Raw genomic sequence first — 17,283 nt, 5'->3', positions numbered from 1 at the left:
GCAGTATTAAATTACCTTTTCAGGGATGTGCACCCAGTGATGGGCATTATCGGCGATAATTTACCGGCGATAATTATCGGCGATAAATTTTTATCGCTTATCGTTATCGCTCAATTATTTTTTCAGTTATCGTTTATCGTTATCGCCAAAGGCAATATTTGATTATCGCCGATAATCGCCGATAAGTTTTATTTCGCATCAACACACAAACGGAAAGACCATGAAAAGTAATATTTTTACTAGCCACCTAGTTAATGAAACTAAAATTGAAAGCAGTGGCAGCAGTGGCCGAGTGGTTAGCGCGTTGGGCTCGCAGTCGAAAGCCTGCATGTTCGACTCCAGCCACCCGCACTTGCTGTTGTTTCTCTGTGCAAGAAACTTTACGATAATTGCCTCTACCAGTGATTGATTTCGAGTAATGGGTAGTACCAAATTTAAGTCATAAGTAGAGTAGACAACCGGAAACAGACATTGCAGTCAGGTGTACGTCGGAAGGCGTACACCGATGCATAGCGCTCAAGTCCGCTTTCCCGCAATGCAGGATAAAGATAATAAAACAAAAAACAAACCAGTTCTTCTTCAGTGCCTGAAGTGTGTGTGCACAGGTCGTTGTCAGGGGATGTGGCACGCCCCCCTGCAGCGACGGCCCTGACAACACAATAACTTTAAGAGTTGCAATGCAATGAAATGCATGCAACAATTTTAAAATTTTTGGAACATAGGCTACAGTGGTTTGATTCTGAATCAAGAGGTTGAAGATTCGATACCCACTGCCGCTGTTGCGATTCTATTCATGCGTAACTTACAAAAAGTTTTGTCCCTTTATTATGTTCGATTTTTCGTCATGTTGATGAAAACAGTTCGTGCTGCATATGATGGGGCAGCGCTAATCAAGAAAAAAAAAATTATCGTTATCGGACACTATCGGCGATAATTTTATCGTTGATCGTTTAAATTTTTTTTGATTTATCGTTATCGCCTTAGGCATTTTTCGTTTATCGATTATCGCTTAACTGAAAAATGAGTTATCGCGCCCAACACTGTGTGCACCAATAAGTGGGCATTTTGAAGCAACTCCCAGCAGAACAGTTCAAAGATGGAGGATAGGCTATTTAAAGTTGTAAAGAATTGCTTAATGCTAACGCTCCACCCTCAGAGGTTGCATTTGATGCTGTGATCTGTAACTTTGTGTTGCTGAAGGTTTGGAGAGGGTTTAATGCTTTGCAATTGATTGAGTTTCGCTTTTAGCAGCATGATCGTTGCTTACTTCACAAGGTAGATTTAAACGATCTGTCTTAGCCTGATGCTGCGAGTTTGCTGTGGCAATAGTAAGTTGCGCTAGCTTTCGGAACACAGTTCCCTAGTCATGTGCTATGATTTAATGCTTTATTGAGCCATTTTCATTGCCTGTAGCCTATTGTGTGCTCACAATTTTTTTCTCCATCTAGCCTATACTAAAATTACCAGCTACAACAATTTCAATTCTTACCATGATTAGAACCAATAGGCCTACTGGCCTGGCACGCAGACCTGCCAAGGGGTGGAGACGTTATCACCGACCAAGCAGCGGCTCTTCCAGAATTCCACACAACCAGCAGACAAGAATAGGTAACAGCTATAACAGGATCATCAGCAAACACACCCGCACTGCCCAAACACTACATAGATGGGGCACATTCAGAAGCCCTGGATGCTCACATTACGAATCCAGCATTCAGGGCGAAAATCACCTGGTCAAGGATTGCCCATCTATCAACATCAGTGGCGGATTTGGAGCAGTAGCCTACACGCACGTGACGATATTTTTAAACAATGGTTGAAGAGTCAAAGGCACCGCATTTGAGATGTACAAACCATCCGACTCCACTGCAAGTTTTTTGAGACAAAATAGTGAGCAACAATGGCAGTTTTGCTGCAAGTGTAGTCGAGTGATTTTGGTTGATTTCGATAACTTATTGAAAGAAGTTTTTTTTTTATAGCGATAGGCTACGTTGTTAAAATCTAAACTTCAAAGAAATCTTATTTCACGTGTGTAACCTACTATTTTTGCCTAACCAACTGAACCTTGACTTGAAAAACTGCGTTGGCCAGGCATTTGATCCAACATGCATGGAAAGGTGAAAATTTTTCAACCAAGATTAAAGGAAGTAGGCTAAACCCTTTCTGTTTATGGATGGCATTGCTTTAAATCTAGTTAGGCTCATAGTGTAACTGTAGGCTACAGTGTTGTCCACATGTCATAGGCTATCAATTTTGGAGTAATTGATCGAATGTAAGCTTGTGTCATTTTCAATTGTAACCGGCCAGATAGGAAATTCTAAAGAAAGCTGTTCCATTAAAGCAGCCTACAGTTTAAAATCTATGCCATTATATGTGGATTACAGTCCTAAACGAGATTCACTCTCACCAACTTATTCATACAGCAAAAGTAGGCTACTGTTCAATAGTCAATCTCAAATAATGACTTGGCGACTGTAGCCGAAAGTCATTATTTGAGGCAAAACGCCATTTTTTAATGCGAGTAGCTATTAAATTTACGCACAATTATCTGTCACCCCCACTAGCGGGGGACAAAACCGAATTTAGATGATGATATCGACTGAGCCAAAAAGATCAAGTTAAAAGTTATTTACAAATACGTGATGAGAGAATGAGGTTACCTCGCCGAATATATGGATTAAAAGAGGTTGAAGAAACTAACCTAATGGCTTTACAAAATTGACTTTCCCTAGCCTGGAACTTGAATAATAATACAAGTACAATTCACACAAACATTGATACATATTTGATTTTGTAGTCAACAATAACTTGCGAAATAAAAGTCGGCAGCAATGGCCGAGTGGTTAGCGCGTTGGGCTCACAGTCGAAAGCCTGCATGTTCGACTCCAGCCACCCGCACTTGCTGTTGTTTCTCTAGGCAAGAAACTTTACGATAATTGCCTCTACCCAGTGATCGATTTCGAGTAATGGGTAGTACCAAATTTAAGTCATAAGTAGAGTAGACAACCGGAAACAGACATTGCCGTCGGCTGCAGCGTGGGTCAGGTGTATGTCGGAAGGCGTACACCGATGCATAGCGCTCAAGTCCGCTTTCCCGCAATGCAGGATAAAGATAAACAAACAAAAACAAACAAACAAAAGGTGCGAGATTAGCACCACAAGTGTCAGAACAACGGAACAATTTTATTTTTTACAAAACAACATTTGTGGAAGCATGGGAAGCACGCTTTAAAGTAGGCTATACAGCGAATTTCACTAAAAACCAATTGAAGGAACATAACATCAAAATATCAATTAGTCTCCTGACTAATTCCAGTAAGGCGTTTTTTTACTGCAAAAAGTAGGCTATTTCAGTGAATTATTTACTGTATTGCTGAAACATAGTTTTTTTTCCACTTCTTATCGCAAATGAGAAGTTGGGAAGCAATACCAATGTACTTTTTTTAAATTGTGTTAGAACGTCTAAACAAAGACATAGTAATAACCTATACTGCTTCACACTTGGTTTAACATGAAACAAAAACTACAGTAGGCTATGTTTTAACACAGGCATGGCAAATTATTTATTGCTTCAACAATTTTACGGCCAATCACGACAACAACACTTCAGAAATGCAGTTTTGTGTTAAAAATACTAACAATATGTACAATGGTACATAGCACGAATAGATGCTGCAAATAAAAGCAACCTGACATACAGATAACACAACTCTCACGTTACTCAACATATTGTTAGGCAAGCCACATAACGATTTTAAAAACATCACATTACATGCTTGGACATTACAGCACATGTATGTCTTTTTATATCTCAAACTTGCTATTTTAGGTGATAACAACTATACTTTGATTAAACTCACTTTCAATTGCAAAGGTTTGTTGAAGTTAATTTTAGAAAATAATTTGGTACGTTAATTGTAGCCTACTATTTTTCAAAGGAACGCGTTGAATAACGCCAAAAAAGTAAGCACTTACAAATGTGACAACTGTTTTCAAAAAAGTAATACTGTATACTAGGGTGTTTCATTTTTTCCACACTTTCGAAATTAAAAACGTTCGGGTTTGCGTATGATGGGATTTTGGACACTGATTTAAAAAATGTAATTTTTATTTCATTATGACGTCATTTAGATGTGGCACCGCGTGGTCGAAATTTGTGTGGGGCTAAAAATAGGGGATTTCCCGTAACTCGGTAACGGAATATGGTAGAGAGACGAAATTGGTGTCAAAATGCGCAGAAGGGCCGCTTTCCTATACCTTCTTTAGAGACTTCATTGCCGTATCTTCCCCGCAAAGCGAATTATATCGCAAAAACGATATTTCGCATGCACAAGGTGTTGCTACAAGTTTAATTTTTTCCTTCAGTAGAGCTGTTGCTGCAAATTTACCTTGCATTACTGCTACAAAGCTAAGAAAACGAAACATAATAAAAGTTGAGAGTGAGACCGATTTGGCTAACTTGGAAAGTTCCGACTAAGACGAAACTGATCCAACTTTTTTGCTAAAACCGTTCACAGGTGGGAGCCAGTAGGCAAAACTCAAGACTTTGAAAGTGAGTAGCCTACCGTAGTGAAAGTTGCATATTCGCAGACCACCGAATGACGAGCATCCGTCAGCAATCAATCAACTCTTGTGCTGTGGAGGTGCTGAAATCGCTGCTTCACCATCGACGATATTTCGTCAACGTGAAAAAGTTCGCATGATGGCATTGCAGTATGTTGAAGTGCAGAATGTTTTCCTTGGGCCAATTTATCGATGAGAAGCGTGACAAGGCGGAAGCATTGATCGCAGTTAAATCTTTTTCCTCCGGTAGCTACATCTGTCACAAGTGAAATTTTGTGCAATACCATCACACAAGATGCTTTTTGTATTTTGCCTAATATTTATTCAGTGGTGGCAGACACGACGGCGGTCAATACTGGTAAAAAGTCGGGGGTAACAAACGTTTAGAATGCAGTAAAATCTTCAGGTCAAAGAATGCACAGACAAAACGACGATCTCAGGTCAAACGACGATCAAATATGCATGCTGGTGGCTTGTTCTGCATTTATGGATGTACCACACAATTTGAAGCATCTTTTGATTTATAAACAAGAAACCATATGAAACTCCAGATGGAGAACGACTGCCAATGGCTATCTTCGCTTGTTTGTTTTCAATTGACAAGCTTTCTACAGCAGACAAGTCAAAACTGATCAAGTTAGTGTCCTACATCGTGTCTGTTTACGTTCCTTCATTTATAATGGTTCATTTAAAACCAAAGGCATGTGATGGATCATTCATTACTTTGTTTCAGCGAGATTTGCTTCTAGCATACCGGGGCATTGAAGAAGAAGAAGTGATTGATGTAGTTTACAGATATTTCGTGGAACAGGGTTCTCAGTTGCTGTCTTCAGAAAACGAGACTTTGATTTTTTTTCGCAGTCTCCACCGTTTTCCCTTGAAATTGTGAAAATCCCTACTTCGCTTCCAGCAACTGTTGATATTCGAAATCTGTTGAAGAGCGGAGCAGCGAGGTTGAGGAATTTTTTTCACACTTCAAAGCCACTTTGCAACATGCGTTATGTGCGCCCATGTATCCCATCTTTCTGGAGGCCAATTGATAACAATAATCGTTCCACTGAGCGACGAATCGGAAAGCTCAAAAATGTTATAGGAGAGCAAATTGGTGACGAAACCAACCGCTTACCGATTTGCGACTTCGTGCATTTTTGCGCAGCATGGAATGATAGTGATTATAGTAGCGTTGTTTGCTGTTAAAGAGTTATTTTGTTATTAGAACCATCAGTTAATATAGGCAACACCATGAGAGAAATGAGCACGTCGAGAAATGTGAGCCGGTTTTGCAAAACCTCGTTCAGATATACAGTACTGCAAGATTAACTGTAGACATCACTAGCAAATAGCAAGTTTAACAGTATTGATTTCGTACTAGCAATATTTATCTTGGCAAATTCTCAGCTTTGCATTGGGTATACAATTGCTAAGTTTGCAACAGAACAGTTAGGCTACCTCGTCGAGACCATTAAAGAAATATTACGAAAACGCACTTATTTAGGAGCAAAACAAGTACCGTGCATCATAAGTTGTAAAAAACGTTTTTTTTGATATAATTCGGTTTGCGGCGAAGATACGGCAAGGAAGTCTCCTAAGAAGGTATAGGAAAGCGGCCCTTGTTTCGTCTTCGTCGGAACTTTCCAAGTTAGCCAAATTGGTCTCACTCTCAACTTTCATAATTTTTCCTTTTCTTAGCTTTGTAGCAGTAATGCAAGGTAAATTTGCAGCAACAGCTCTACTGAAGGAAAAAATTAAACTTGTAGCAACACCTTGTGCATGCGAAATATCGTTTTTGCGATATAATTCGCTTTGCGGGGAAGATACGGCAATGAAGTCTCTAAAGAAGGTATAGGAAAGCGGCCCTTCTGCGCATTTTGACACCAATTTCGTCTCTCTACCATATTCCGCTACCGAGTTACGGGAAATTCCCTATTTTTAGCCCCACACGAATTTCGACCACGCGGTGCCACATCTAAATGACGTCATAATGGAATAAAAATTACATTTTTCAAATCAGTGTCCAAAATCCCATCATACGCAAACCCGAACGTTTTTAATTTCGAAAGTGTGGAAAAAATGAAACACCCTACTGTATACATTAAATTGATGTGCCGACAAAGCTTGCATTTAATGCAGTTAAATTCGACTATGAAAGCACAACACTGCTAGAAGATATTAAACAAAAACATATCCAACAATGGACTGGACATTCGGTTAAAACATTTTTTCAGGTTTCAGTTAAAAATAATCTTCGCAAAACTTATGTCAAAATCAAATTTGCATGATAACACTCTCGCATATCTTACACAAGCCGACATGGAATAAAGTTCCTTGGGCTTTGGTAGCCTATACATCGCGTATTTTCTCAATTTTATTTTGAAATAAAAACACAGTCGAATTCTCTCTGAGGCAGTCTGAGACAGACGGGAACAACAACTACTTAAACTTGTTCATTCTCCTCATCTGAATGTATGCAAGTCCAAGGAAAGCTATAGATATTCCAAATAAAGCGACGATATTTTGCCACAGGCCCCACACACCGTACTCTATGTCTTGTTTGTCCATGTACATTTCCCCTGTCGCACTAGATACAAAAACACATATTGTATAGTTAAATTTAATTTTGTTCAATCAGTATTAATGCAAAGACGGCTTGCATCATATTTCTAAATTTCAAAATGATGACTGTAGCAAAAAAACGTGTTTGGAAGCTAATAATAAAAAGCTTTATTCGAGCAAAAAGATATCTCAACGATCAATGTGATATTTTTAACGCAAAATACATGGTAGTTATTTTAGTAGGATTACTAGATAAACTTTTACTTGCAATAGAACAGTGTATCAGCTCCGATCCATCAAATACCTGAATAGGTTAATTCCACCAGAACAGATCAACTGTACTACATGTATTACAAGCGTGGATTTAATTCCGCAACGATAATCTTTTTTCAGCAAACTAAATTGAATGAAAAAGCATAGAATTATGTTACACCTTACCAATTTGGAATTAGGGTAAAATTGTTGGTTAAGCAAGGCGTAGCAGATGACCTGTTGAACCCTGGGTACGACGGATCGTCAATGAATACCAAACCAGACAGCTCATTCACCGAAAGTGCCTGAAAAGCAGCATAGAAGCTTATTGACATGACTTCAGTAGGGAGTCGCCATACTGGTACGACAACGAACGGTAACTGATTGACAACTATTTGTGCATTGCAAACTAGCGACGGAGCGCAAGGGTTCAAACGAAGACACGTGAAAAAAACGATCTTATCAGATGGTTTCATTTCAAGCAATTACTGTTGCCTGGGAACACATAGGTCAGTCAATATTGACCGATAAATAACTATTGGTCAGGGGGTCACCACAGTAATTCGAAGTTGCGCAAGTCAGCCACACGTTGCGCATCCATTGTGACACTTTGCAAATTAGTGGCAAAACAATTTGCAGTTTTTGAAAAATCATCTTGGAAAAATACTTCCAATCGAAAAGTTGTATTACCAGGCACACGATTAAGCTTGATAACTGCCCACTACTGACCTAAACAAATTTGTCTTGCAACAATCAGAATATAATTTAACTTGGGAATTGATCTCAATTGTTAATATTTATAGCTACCAAGTCCTGGTCAACTATACGTTTTTATGTTAGTAATTTCGACGCACATGCGAACCTTTGTAATGCCATGGTCGCTAAATGTGTTAACTGTGCTGCACCATTAACAGATGGCTGACAATAAAGCAATTGGATTGCATAGAAAACAACAAGGTGTTTTTCGGTAGTCGAGTGTAGCAAGAATTGACAGCGATAGACACACGTTTCGCACATGAGGCTGGGCTCATCAGTATCGCACCACTAATTCATGCCACATAGTTCTCAACCGCTGTTTTGTCAGTCAACTGAATCCTTACAATTTCCACAAAGGGATGACAGGATTGCAGCGGCCCAATCAAGAAGACTCTGGGCGCATCCAAAGCTACCCTCCCTCTGACCGCCCCTCTGGCATCGCCAAATGAGATGTCGGACTGCAGTGGCCCTTTTTGCACACGCCGGTGCAAGAAGACTCACACACACACAAATCATCAAAAAATAAAAACTTTATCAAAACGTGCTAGTTCTCGAGCTTGACCCGCCACTTCCTGGTCTGCTCCAACATCAGCAAGAGGAAAGTTGAGACAGGTAGATAAGCTTGAGGCGGCCAATAACCTTTTTTATATACTTGCAGATTACCATCTACCGCGGTGAGTGGTTTCGGTCAGAGTAAGTCCCTCGCCTCCCGAGTAGGTATTTTCCATGTAGCCTAAGTATGGTGTGCCTGCCGAGTGTTTGGGTGTGTGGACGGCTACCGGAGCGGACGCGTTAATGATGAGTCAGGTAACAAATCCACTTTATACGGAAAAATGTAAACCTGCAAGGTGTAGTGGTATCCACCTTGAACTCTGAGCGTTGCGCGAAAAAAAAGAACCCAGCCTCATGGGCGAAACACGTATTTATCGCTGTCAATTCTAACTACACTCGACTGCCGAGAAACACATGTTTTTGGAAAAGTCTTGGTGGCTAGTGTGCAGGCTACACCGGTATGATTAGCGAAACAGAATGCTCGCTGTTCTATAATGAGTAGTCAGGTAGTGCTGACGCCAAGAATATCGCTCCTTCTCAACAAACAACAAAGTTACGTTCCTTCATTTCCGACGCCGGCATCTTCCCGCCGGCCTGTCTCTGTATTTGTGGCACCGTAAAACTATTCAGTTCCGCCTAAGTATTACAATATGTGAAATTGAAAAGTTCTCAGCTGAAACACTTTAGTTGTTAAACTGAACATGTAAAAACAAACTTACATTCATGCCAAATCTGAAAATACTGACGTATTTAATCCATTCCAACCAAGTGAGCAAGGAGCCTGTGTTTACCAGGAAGCCGCTGAATAACATCATGAGAATGTAGGGAAGTGCAACAACTACATTCGCTATAGCGAATATCTTGACGGATGCGCTGACGAAGAAAGCAAGCGAAGAGGCGCTGATCGTCACAAGAACGAGAACAAAGAAAAAGATGAAGAATTTACCAACTACGGGCTGAAAACCTGGAAAAAAGGTTCGCATGTTACCTATTTTCAAAGCTTGAAATTGGGAACTCAATTAGATACATCCGCAACTAGTCACAAGCAGTAACGTCAAACCGGGGCAAAGGGTTGAAGTGCCCGCCTATTGGTCGGTGGATGTTATACCAAAGACTTTTTTTAAAAACGGTGTTACGCCTCATTTCTGCTTGGCACTTAGCAGAGAGGTGGGTTTAGGGTACTGACGTACTTCCCCAACGTCGTTTGCAACTGATGAGCACACTGCTCTCAGTATCAAGGGGTGAACCCGCTCTCCTGCAGGATGAATAAATTTCGTTCGGACAACGAGGACTCCTTTAAAAAAGGGACAGTTGATTGCGATGCAACACACCCTCAATGTTAGTCCAAGAATTCTTCAACAACAACGATAGCAACGTCATCCGTTTTTAATTAAACAAGATTATTTAAATTAAGTTTGATAACATTTCAATTTTCAACGTTAATCGTGCCACTGTTTTGAGCCGAGGATGAATCATCAGAAGTGAAATATTTACTTTCCAAGCTAGTCCACGAAAAATAATTACTGTTCATAAAGCAAAACTAAGCTTACCGTTCATATAATAAATAATGGCGCTGAAGATTAAATTGGGCACTACTCTGTTGGGAATGATGTCAGCGATCAACTGTGCGATGAAATAGACAGAGACTCGATAATATCCACTGGCAGCTTCGTGTCTGAAACATGCGGTTTATTCTTACATGACCATGATACCATCTTCAACGTCTCCAGACGTTGGATCAGGGCAAAAGGAACGGATTTTGCTAGATGAAATGAAGCTTTTAAAAGGCTGTCAGAACCTAAGGTATTTAGTACTTTGATAAAATGTATAAAGAACTTGTGATAAGTTCGTGTTTGAAAGTATAGCATCTTGATGAAACCTTCAAAGCGTTTAAAATGCCAACCAGAGTTGACTTTATTCAGATTTTGAAGTTACCAAGATGACATTTGCTTTTTTTCTTCAGGAAAGTTAAGTTGTGTTTGATATCAGAACTTTTGTTCTTATAAGTAATTTCGTTATTTTGACATGATAAGAAAAAGCGAGATTTCGTAAAGCCAAAAATCTACAATTTTCATTGACAGAAAACACTTAGCTCGTGTTATTAAACGTCAAAATTAAAACCGCTCTTGTTGAAACGTTTCCAATAAGCCATTTTTTCATTGAACGTTACTTTCTTGCATTGGTGAGAATCTTGAAAACGAAGCCCACTGCCTGCTCCTACATATGCCGCAAACGAACGACATCTTCTACATTCCAATACTCAAGTCAAAATGTGGATTTCGCACTTTTTCTGTTGCTATGACATGGTGCACTGGTTTTCAAGGTCGAAAAGCACAAGATTTGCTTGATGCATTGAAATGACAAAGAGAATAGAAATTTCTTCACAAATTGCTTGAATCAGCATATTGTTTTAGATATATCATCTACCATTTGTTAAACATTCCTTATATCTGAAACACAAAGCTTCGAAAGACACCACTGCATTCACAAAACTTTATTATAAAAATGAGTGCCCAACCAGCATACAAGTGGCTTTTGCAAAGATTCAGCATCTGAAGTCGTTGAATAACCGCAAAAAGGACTGATTCTCTCGGGAGGTAATAGGCTAATAGCATGGTCTGTTTAAAAAAATAAACAACTCATCTTGTGTAAAAAGGACGCAATGGAAATGCACGTAGTTGTTTTGACAAAGTAGCAAGCTGTAATAAGTTGCCACTCAAGTGGAATATGTCCACTGCTTCAAAAATCCATCACAAAAATAGCTATGCCATTTTCTCAGTACTTTGGTTAATACGATTGGTATAACCACAACCATAAATAAAATTAAAGCATTTATAAAAACTAACATTATTATTATTTCAGAAGCTTCTTTCTATGTACTTCGGACTCGCTACGTAGCTTGAAAAAATGCTACTTTACATTGCTTCAACGCCTGCTAACATGAAATCAAAAAATGCCAACTTTTACCAGCTGGAGAGCCATCTTGAGTAGTTTTTGCTGGCAAATGGCAGCTGTTATATAACATCAGCATCCAGCAAGCAATACAGGAATGTAGAAAAGCTGACGTTGGATATATAGAATATACTCACACAAAATGAGGTCGGTTTTTGATAAATATCTCCAGTGCGGACATATTTGCCATCACTTGTGTTGTTATGAGAAAGAAAAAGCAACCAACCCTGAAATGTGAAAATATTCCATTTTAGCAAAGAAATTTATTTTCACACGAGTCAGTTCAATCATATATAGCTAAAAATCGATTTCGATCAGCTATTTATCAGGTTCTATTTGAAATATCAGGTTCTATTTAAATAAGCTTAACTGAAGATGATCTAGCTTTCAGATGATCGAAATCGATTTTTAGCTATATTTGATTGAACTGACTCGTGTGAAAATAAATTTCTTTGCATTACAAGGCATGTAACCGAGTCGTTCATATCAAGCATTGTTGTGGGTTTGACACCTGTCAGAAGATACTTCATTTTCTTGAATATTCCATTTTAGATATTTATTCCTCTATTGTAAAATCATTGACGAAGCATTAAGCAAAGCAGTTAAGGTTTCAGAAAAGCCGTTGTCACATTTTTGATTTCATCAATTTGGGGCATGCGATTGACCCCGCTGGACAAGGTATAATATAGTATAAAATGAGCGAGTTTAATTTTTCCTTGAAGTTTTCCTTGTGTTCCGCATTTGCACCGCCAAATGACACGAACAAAATGTTCAGTTATTATTAGATCAGCGTTTTATGTTGGCGAGATGAAGTAAATTCGTAATGGAAAATTGTAGATACTGTACATAGCGAAACAGGAACGGAAGTATCCTCTTGAGTGAAGAATGGTAGCTGCTGGTCTGATTTTACAGATAGTACCATATCACCAGGGCCGTTGAAAGGTAGTATGGGGCCGTGCCCAGGGAGTTATCATCGGGCACTAAATGAAGACACATCTAAGAAAAACGCATTACGTCCAAAGAATTTGAGGTGTTTTCCTCTAGTTTCCTGGGCCCTTGAAAAGGTTACAGGTCCGGTCCCAAAATTATCCCGGGTCACTTTCTGAACCCCCCTCAACGCTACTGCCTATCACAGATAAACGTATCAGGAAAATAGTTGTAGTAACAAATTCGTCAACGCAGGTCTAATTGTTGAATTTACCCAGCGGTAGATTACAGTCTGCCTGTGTGGACAATAGACAATTAATAAACAACCTTCACACAACAGATGTCATTCTGTCAATCAGTTTTCATGCTGACTGGCCACATGAGACTAGCTCACTAAGCAAACATCTAAGCAAACATTAAGTGTCTGGAACATCAACACATTGCTTATGTGAATGTACAGGAATAAACTTCAGATCGCAACTAAGAAAAACTTTTGTTGACCTCCAAAGTTATGTAATTTCAACCCGCTGTTACATAACCTCGTTAAACCAAACGACAGTTACACTGACACATAAAACATTTGTACACTGATTAAAGTAAACGTTGAGCAATGTGATGATGGATATAACGTGTTACATTGTGAAGCGTTTTTTGCGTTAGGTATTTTTACAAAATAAGTGGAAGTAATCGTTTCTGAAACATAATTTTTGTCACTGAGGAGAGATACTCGTAGGCTATGTTTGTTTCCTCAACATTTCAATAATAAATAACCTAAAAAAGTGCAAAATAATCTTTTTCAAAGTAATATTGATGTACAATAAGAAACGAGAAATAAAAGAAAAAAAAATTCAAAAGTCAAGTTTTGTTCAATTGGTATTTTAAATGAACAATCCATACAGATGTAATGTACTTTAAGTTATACAAATAAAGCAACTTCTTGGCGAGTCAAGAGAAACAAGGTAAAAAGTGTGGATGTCGCCAGGTGGGACAAGAATGAAATTTTGTTTCCACACTCGTTTTTGTACGAGTTACTTCACTTCTGGATTTTGCGATCAGAAATTATTTCCTTTTAAACAAACCTGCAAGAAAAACTTAGTCACTGAGCCATTTTATTTTGAAAGTTAATTTTTATTTATGTTACCGATGTTGGTGTTTCTCCTATGAGGTATGTAAACTTATAACATCCCTAATAGAGTGGTGAGATAAAATTAATCACGTCATTGTATTGGGTCTCCTTCTTTCGTATGAGACAGCTTCTAAGGTCAAGGCAAGTGGTGGGGAAAGCAGAATCAGAGTAGCTTCGACCAGTGCTGCTATAATGCATTTCGCTTGGATGATGCCTTGTAAAATGACATGGTCAACAGTCAAGATCTCGTTTTGAATGCGTGGTACTCTACTATTTTGTATAGGTAATTTCGTAAGCAGATAGATGATCACTTCAAACCACCACAAATGAATTATTATTTTACTTGCAATTCATCTGACAGTGGCCGTAGACAACATACCAGAAGCAAAAGTAAAGTGTAGAAAACGCCGCTGTCTTTATAAATGTTGTTCTTATATTCTGCTCACTTTTCTATTTATGCCATCACAATATCCCATCTTGTGATGTACAAAATACCTGTTCTGTATCCCACTCTTGAAAGAAGTGTCACTTTGGTAGTAGATAAGCCCAATAAGGACACCGAACTGGATCATGATGAGAGACTGAACAACCGAAGTGAGTGGATTGCGGATGACATTTAAAGAGGTGCGCCTCAGCACAGCACCGAGCTAAAACGCAAATTACAGTAACATGACTTGGGGGCAAAGTACCGAGGTTACGTTGATCCAACATTTGGCAGTTCAAAACTAATGCAAAAACACAAACGTTTTCCGCAATAAACAACTTTGAAAAATTTGCAGTTTTCTAAAAACATGGTAACGCCGATAGCAATTTGATGAAAACTACAGATAAAATCGACAACACTGGCACAAGTCGGTTCCGCCGTTACCACCCCAACAATGAAGCAAGTCCTTTTGAAACAAGTTTATGCACAAAACTAATAAACTTTAGCGTCTACTGGAAACGCAACAACATCTTCTGGATATGTAGCCGTTCAGTTAAGCCTTTAAACTTTATAAATGGACGAATGTTACTAACACAAACAAGAAACACAAAGAAAATCAACTGGTGTGTTCCATGCAAATTAAAACAATACCTGAGTCCAAAATCCGTTCGCATAATGTGTTTCTGGCACCAAAGGCGTCACAGTGCCATCCATATCACCACTCTCATTCTCGTAGCAGCTTCGAATGGACTGCATAAGCACAATAAGTTAAAATGATAAGTATTCTTCTGTATCAATTTAAGTGTATGTCTACAAAAAACTATATAGGCTATAGCACTTCTCAATTTTTAGCCTTCCATAAAACTACAACTAGACACGTCTCACATGATCAGTATGGAATCACATGATATTTGTACAAATAATATCGGCAGAATAAAAATAAGTCAATCTGGAAGACCGAATAACCGAGATCTGCATTTGTATTTGGCAAAAAAAAAAAATTAATTGAGAAAATTTTCAGAGAATTAAATAAAAAGAAACACATCTGGTAACATTTAAATCAGTGATCTCTACCTCCAATTCCTTGGATTCTTCTAAAACAGAAGAAGATGCTGCAAAAGTCTCCAGCAAATGCTCTGTATTGTCTACAGCTTCATCGTCTTTCAACGCCACAGTTATTCGATCTTGAGTGTCTGTTGCTTCCACAGCTTGGTCTCCACCTGAGGGAGTTTTTCGTGATGTTTATACATTCTACTGAAAGTATGCCGGATTCTTAACTGGGTTGCCAGGTTGTTGAAGCCAAGTTTTTTTTTTTTTTCATTACAAGGAATGCTTGCCATGCTGAAAGCCTTTTCTACGCTGCTGAAAGCTTGCCTACGCTGCTGAAAGCTTGCCCTTGCCTATGCTGAAAGCTACGGTTTAAAGCGAACATGGACGTTTCTTTGTATAGTGAAAATATGTTTCTGGCTAGCAGTAACAAAACCTTTATTTTGTTAGTTAGACCATCACCAGTTCTTAGTGCCGAACAGATAAACTGTGATTTCAATAATAAAATCGGGGCTCGGTGATAGATGGCGATATGTTGAAGTCGAGTAATGACGTTCAGTACGTAACACACGTAGACGATGTGGAAAAAATCGTTTGTTTAAAACTAATTACTTCGCCTTAGCCAACAGCAAAACAGACCGTTAGTTACAGTTGAAATACGAATTAGATTTCATGGACGAAACAGCAAAAAACGATATTATGTTGAAATAGTTAAAAACACACTGTCAAACAATTCCATAAAAAAAAAATCTATCAAAAAATGAGATGAGAGCAAATATGCCAGCGTCAAGAAAAGGTGTTGCGACCCTACCACATCTTTGTATTTAGTTTTTGATACATTTTGATTTCGAGCACACTTTAACTTTCGCATTTGGTTGCTTCTACGTTTTTTGGTCCCTGCTACATAGTGGCAAGTACTATCTTTGGTTTTAATGGTCAGAAATTAAATAAACAAACTAGTTCCCTATTAACAGTTGTCCTCAGCCACTCAATATTCGGCAAGTAGCCAATAATCAATAGAGTTGAAGATAGACCATCATAATGACTTCAATCGCTTATTTTAGCAATAAGATCATTCGCAACAAAAGCAAACTACCTGACATATTCATCCGCCCAATCAGTTCAGCTGTGTTGACGTCACCACCAACAATATCGAGAAAGAAATCAGCCGGATTGTGAAATTTAGGGCAGCGATAACCTGTAAACGTTTAAAGTGGCACATAGTTAAACAGTGTCTATTTTCCAAAAGTAAATTGCATATATTTATTTTGGTATGCAGAGGTAAAAGCGCTGCTGCAAACTACAATCTCGGAAAAACATGAATAAAATGACCGAGTTTCTGGTTAGATTGCGAAAAGTTTGTGCAATGCTGCTTGTTTCGCTTGCTCAGCGAAATTGCTCGACGTCAACAGACATACTTGAAACAACTTGCCAACTAGTGCATTTGCATTGGTCTGCTTTATTCCAATTGTGTTGTTTGTGAAACAAAACGACACAGTCATCCACTTTCGCAATACGGCCGCGTAGATTTCAGCTTTCTCTGTCGCAACAAACCTTGGCCAGAAAGCATTGTTTTTATAATGACGCTGAATCGCCGGCTCGCTTGATTACAGTCGAGGAAAGAACTCGTTTGGAGAATCAAAAATCGACTGTGCGCTGTTGCATATGTATTGTTTATACTGCACTGGGATTTGGTGAAAACAATCGATTTTGCAGACCAACTAGGCTATCTCAAAAGCTAAACCTGGTCTCACTATACACATTCACCTGCATCACTGAAGTAGTCAACCGCTTTGTTGGCCAAACCCCGATACACCATAAAGCCTTTGTGCAGAATGATGAGTCGATCAAACAACGAAAATATAGAATACCGTGGTTGGTGGATCGATATAGTGATATTCCGTCCTTCTTTTGCTAATCTGTAAAGAAGGTCGTTTTCATTTTTCGCATTTAGGCAAATATACCCAGTGATTGTTCCGGTCTGAAAAGAAAGTCGAGCTGATTTGGTTTCAACAAATAGAACAAAACAATGCAAAAAGCCTTACACGTGCCCAGGCTAAAGAACTCTAAAAGTGTATGAAGTCGATGAAAATCAAGTCTACAATTTCAGCTTGGTATGAAACGAAACAAT

At 38.8% G+C, this 17,283-nt stretch overlaps 1 protein-coding gene across 1 annotated transcript in view; it reads right to left on the bottom strand.

The window, feature by feature from the left end:
- Nucleotides 1–2,896: 2,896 nt before the first annotated feature.
- LOC145775375 (broad substrate specificity ATP-binding cassette transporter ABCG2-like) overlaps nucleotides 2,897–17,283 on the bottom strand; it is a 37,726-nt gene continuing 23,339 nt past the window's right edge. The window contains exons 7-16 of the mRNA XM_082586663.1: nucleotides 16,920–17,071; nucleotides 16,249–16,350; nucleotides 15,180–15,325; nucleotides 14,757–14,855; nucleotides 14,177–14,328; nucleotides 11,766–11,855; nucleotides 10,227–10,351; nucleotides 9,396–9,640; nucleotides 7,555–7,673; nucleotides 2,897–7,141 (exon numbers count right to left, since the gene is read on the bottom strand). Coding sequence (XP_082442789.1) covers nucleotides 6,994–7,141; nucleotides 7,555–7,673; nucleotides 9,396–9,640; nucleotides 10,227–10,351; nucleotides 11,766–11,855; nucleotides 14,177–14,328; nucleotides 14,757–14,855; nucleotides 15,180–15,325; nucleotides 16,249–16,350; nucleotides 16,920–17,071 — 1,378 coding nt within the window. The 3' untranslated portion in view covers nucleotides 2,897–6,993. The remainder of the gene's footprint in view (nucleotides 7,142–7,554; nucleotides 7,674–9,395; nucleotides 9,641–10,226; nucleotides 10,352–11,765; nucleotides 11,856–14,176; nucleotides 14,329–14,756; nucleotides 14,856–15,179; nucleotides 15,326–16,248; nucleotides 16,351–16,919; nucleotides 17,072–17,283) is intronic.

This window comes from Aplidium turbinatum, chromosome 8, assembly GCF_918807975.1.
Source record: "Aplidium turbinatum chromosome 8, kaAplTurb1.1, whole genome shotgun sequence".
NCBI lineage: Eukaryota > Metazoa > Chordata > Ascidiacea > Aplousobranchia > Polyclinidae > Aplidium > Aplidium turbinatum.
Note: the sequence above shows the minus strand (reverse complement) of the source record. Positions and strands in the feature narration are given on the sequence as shown.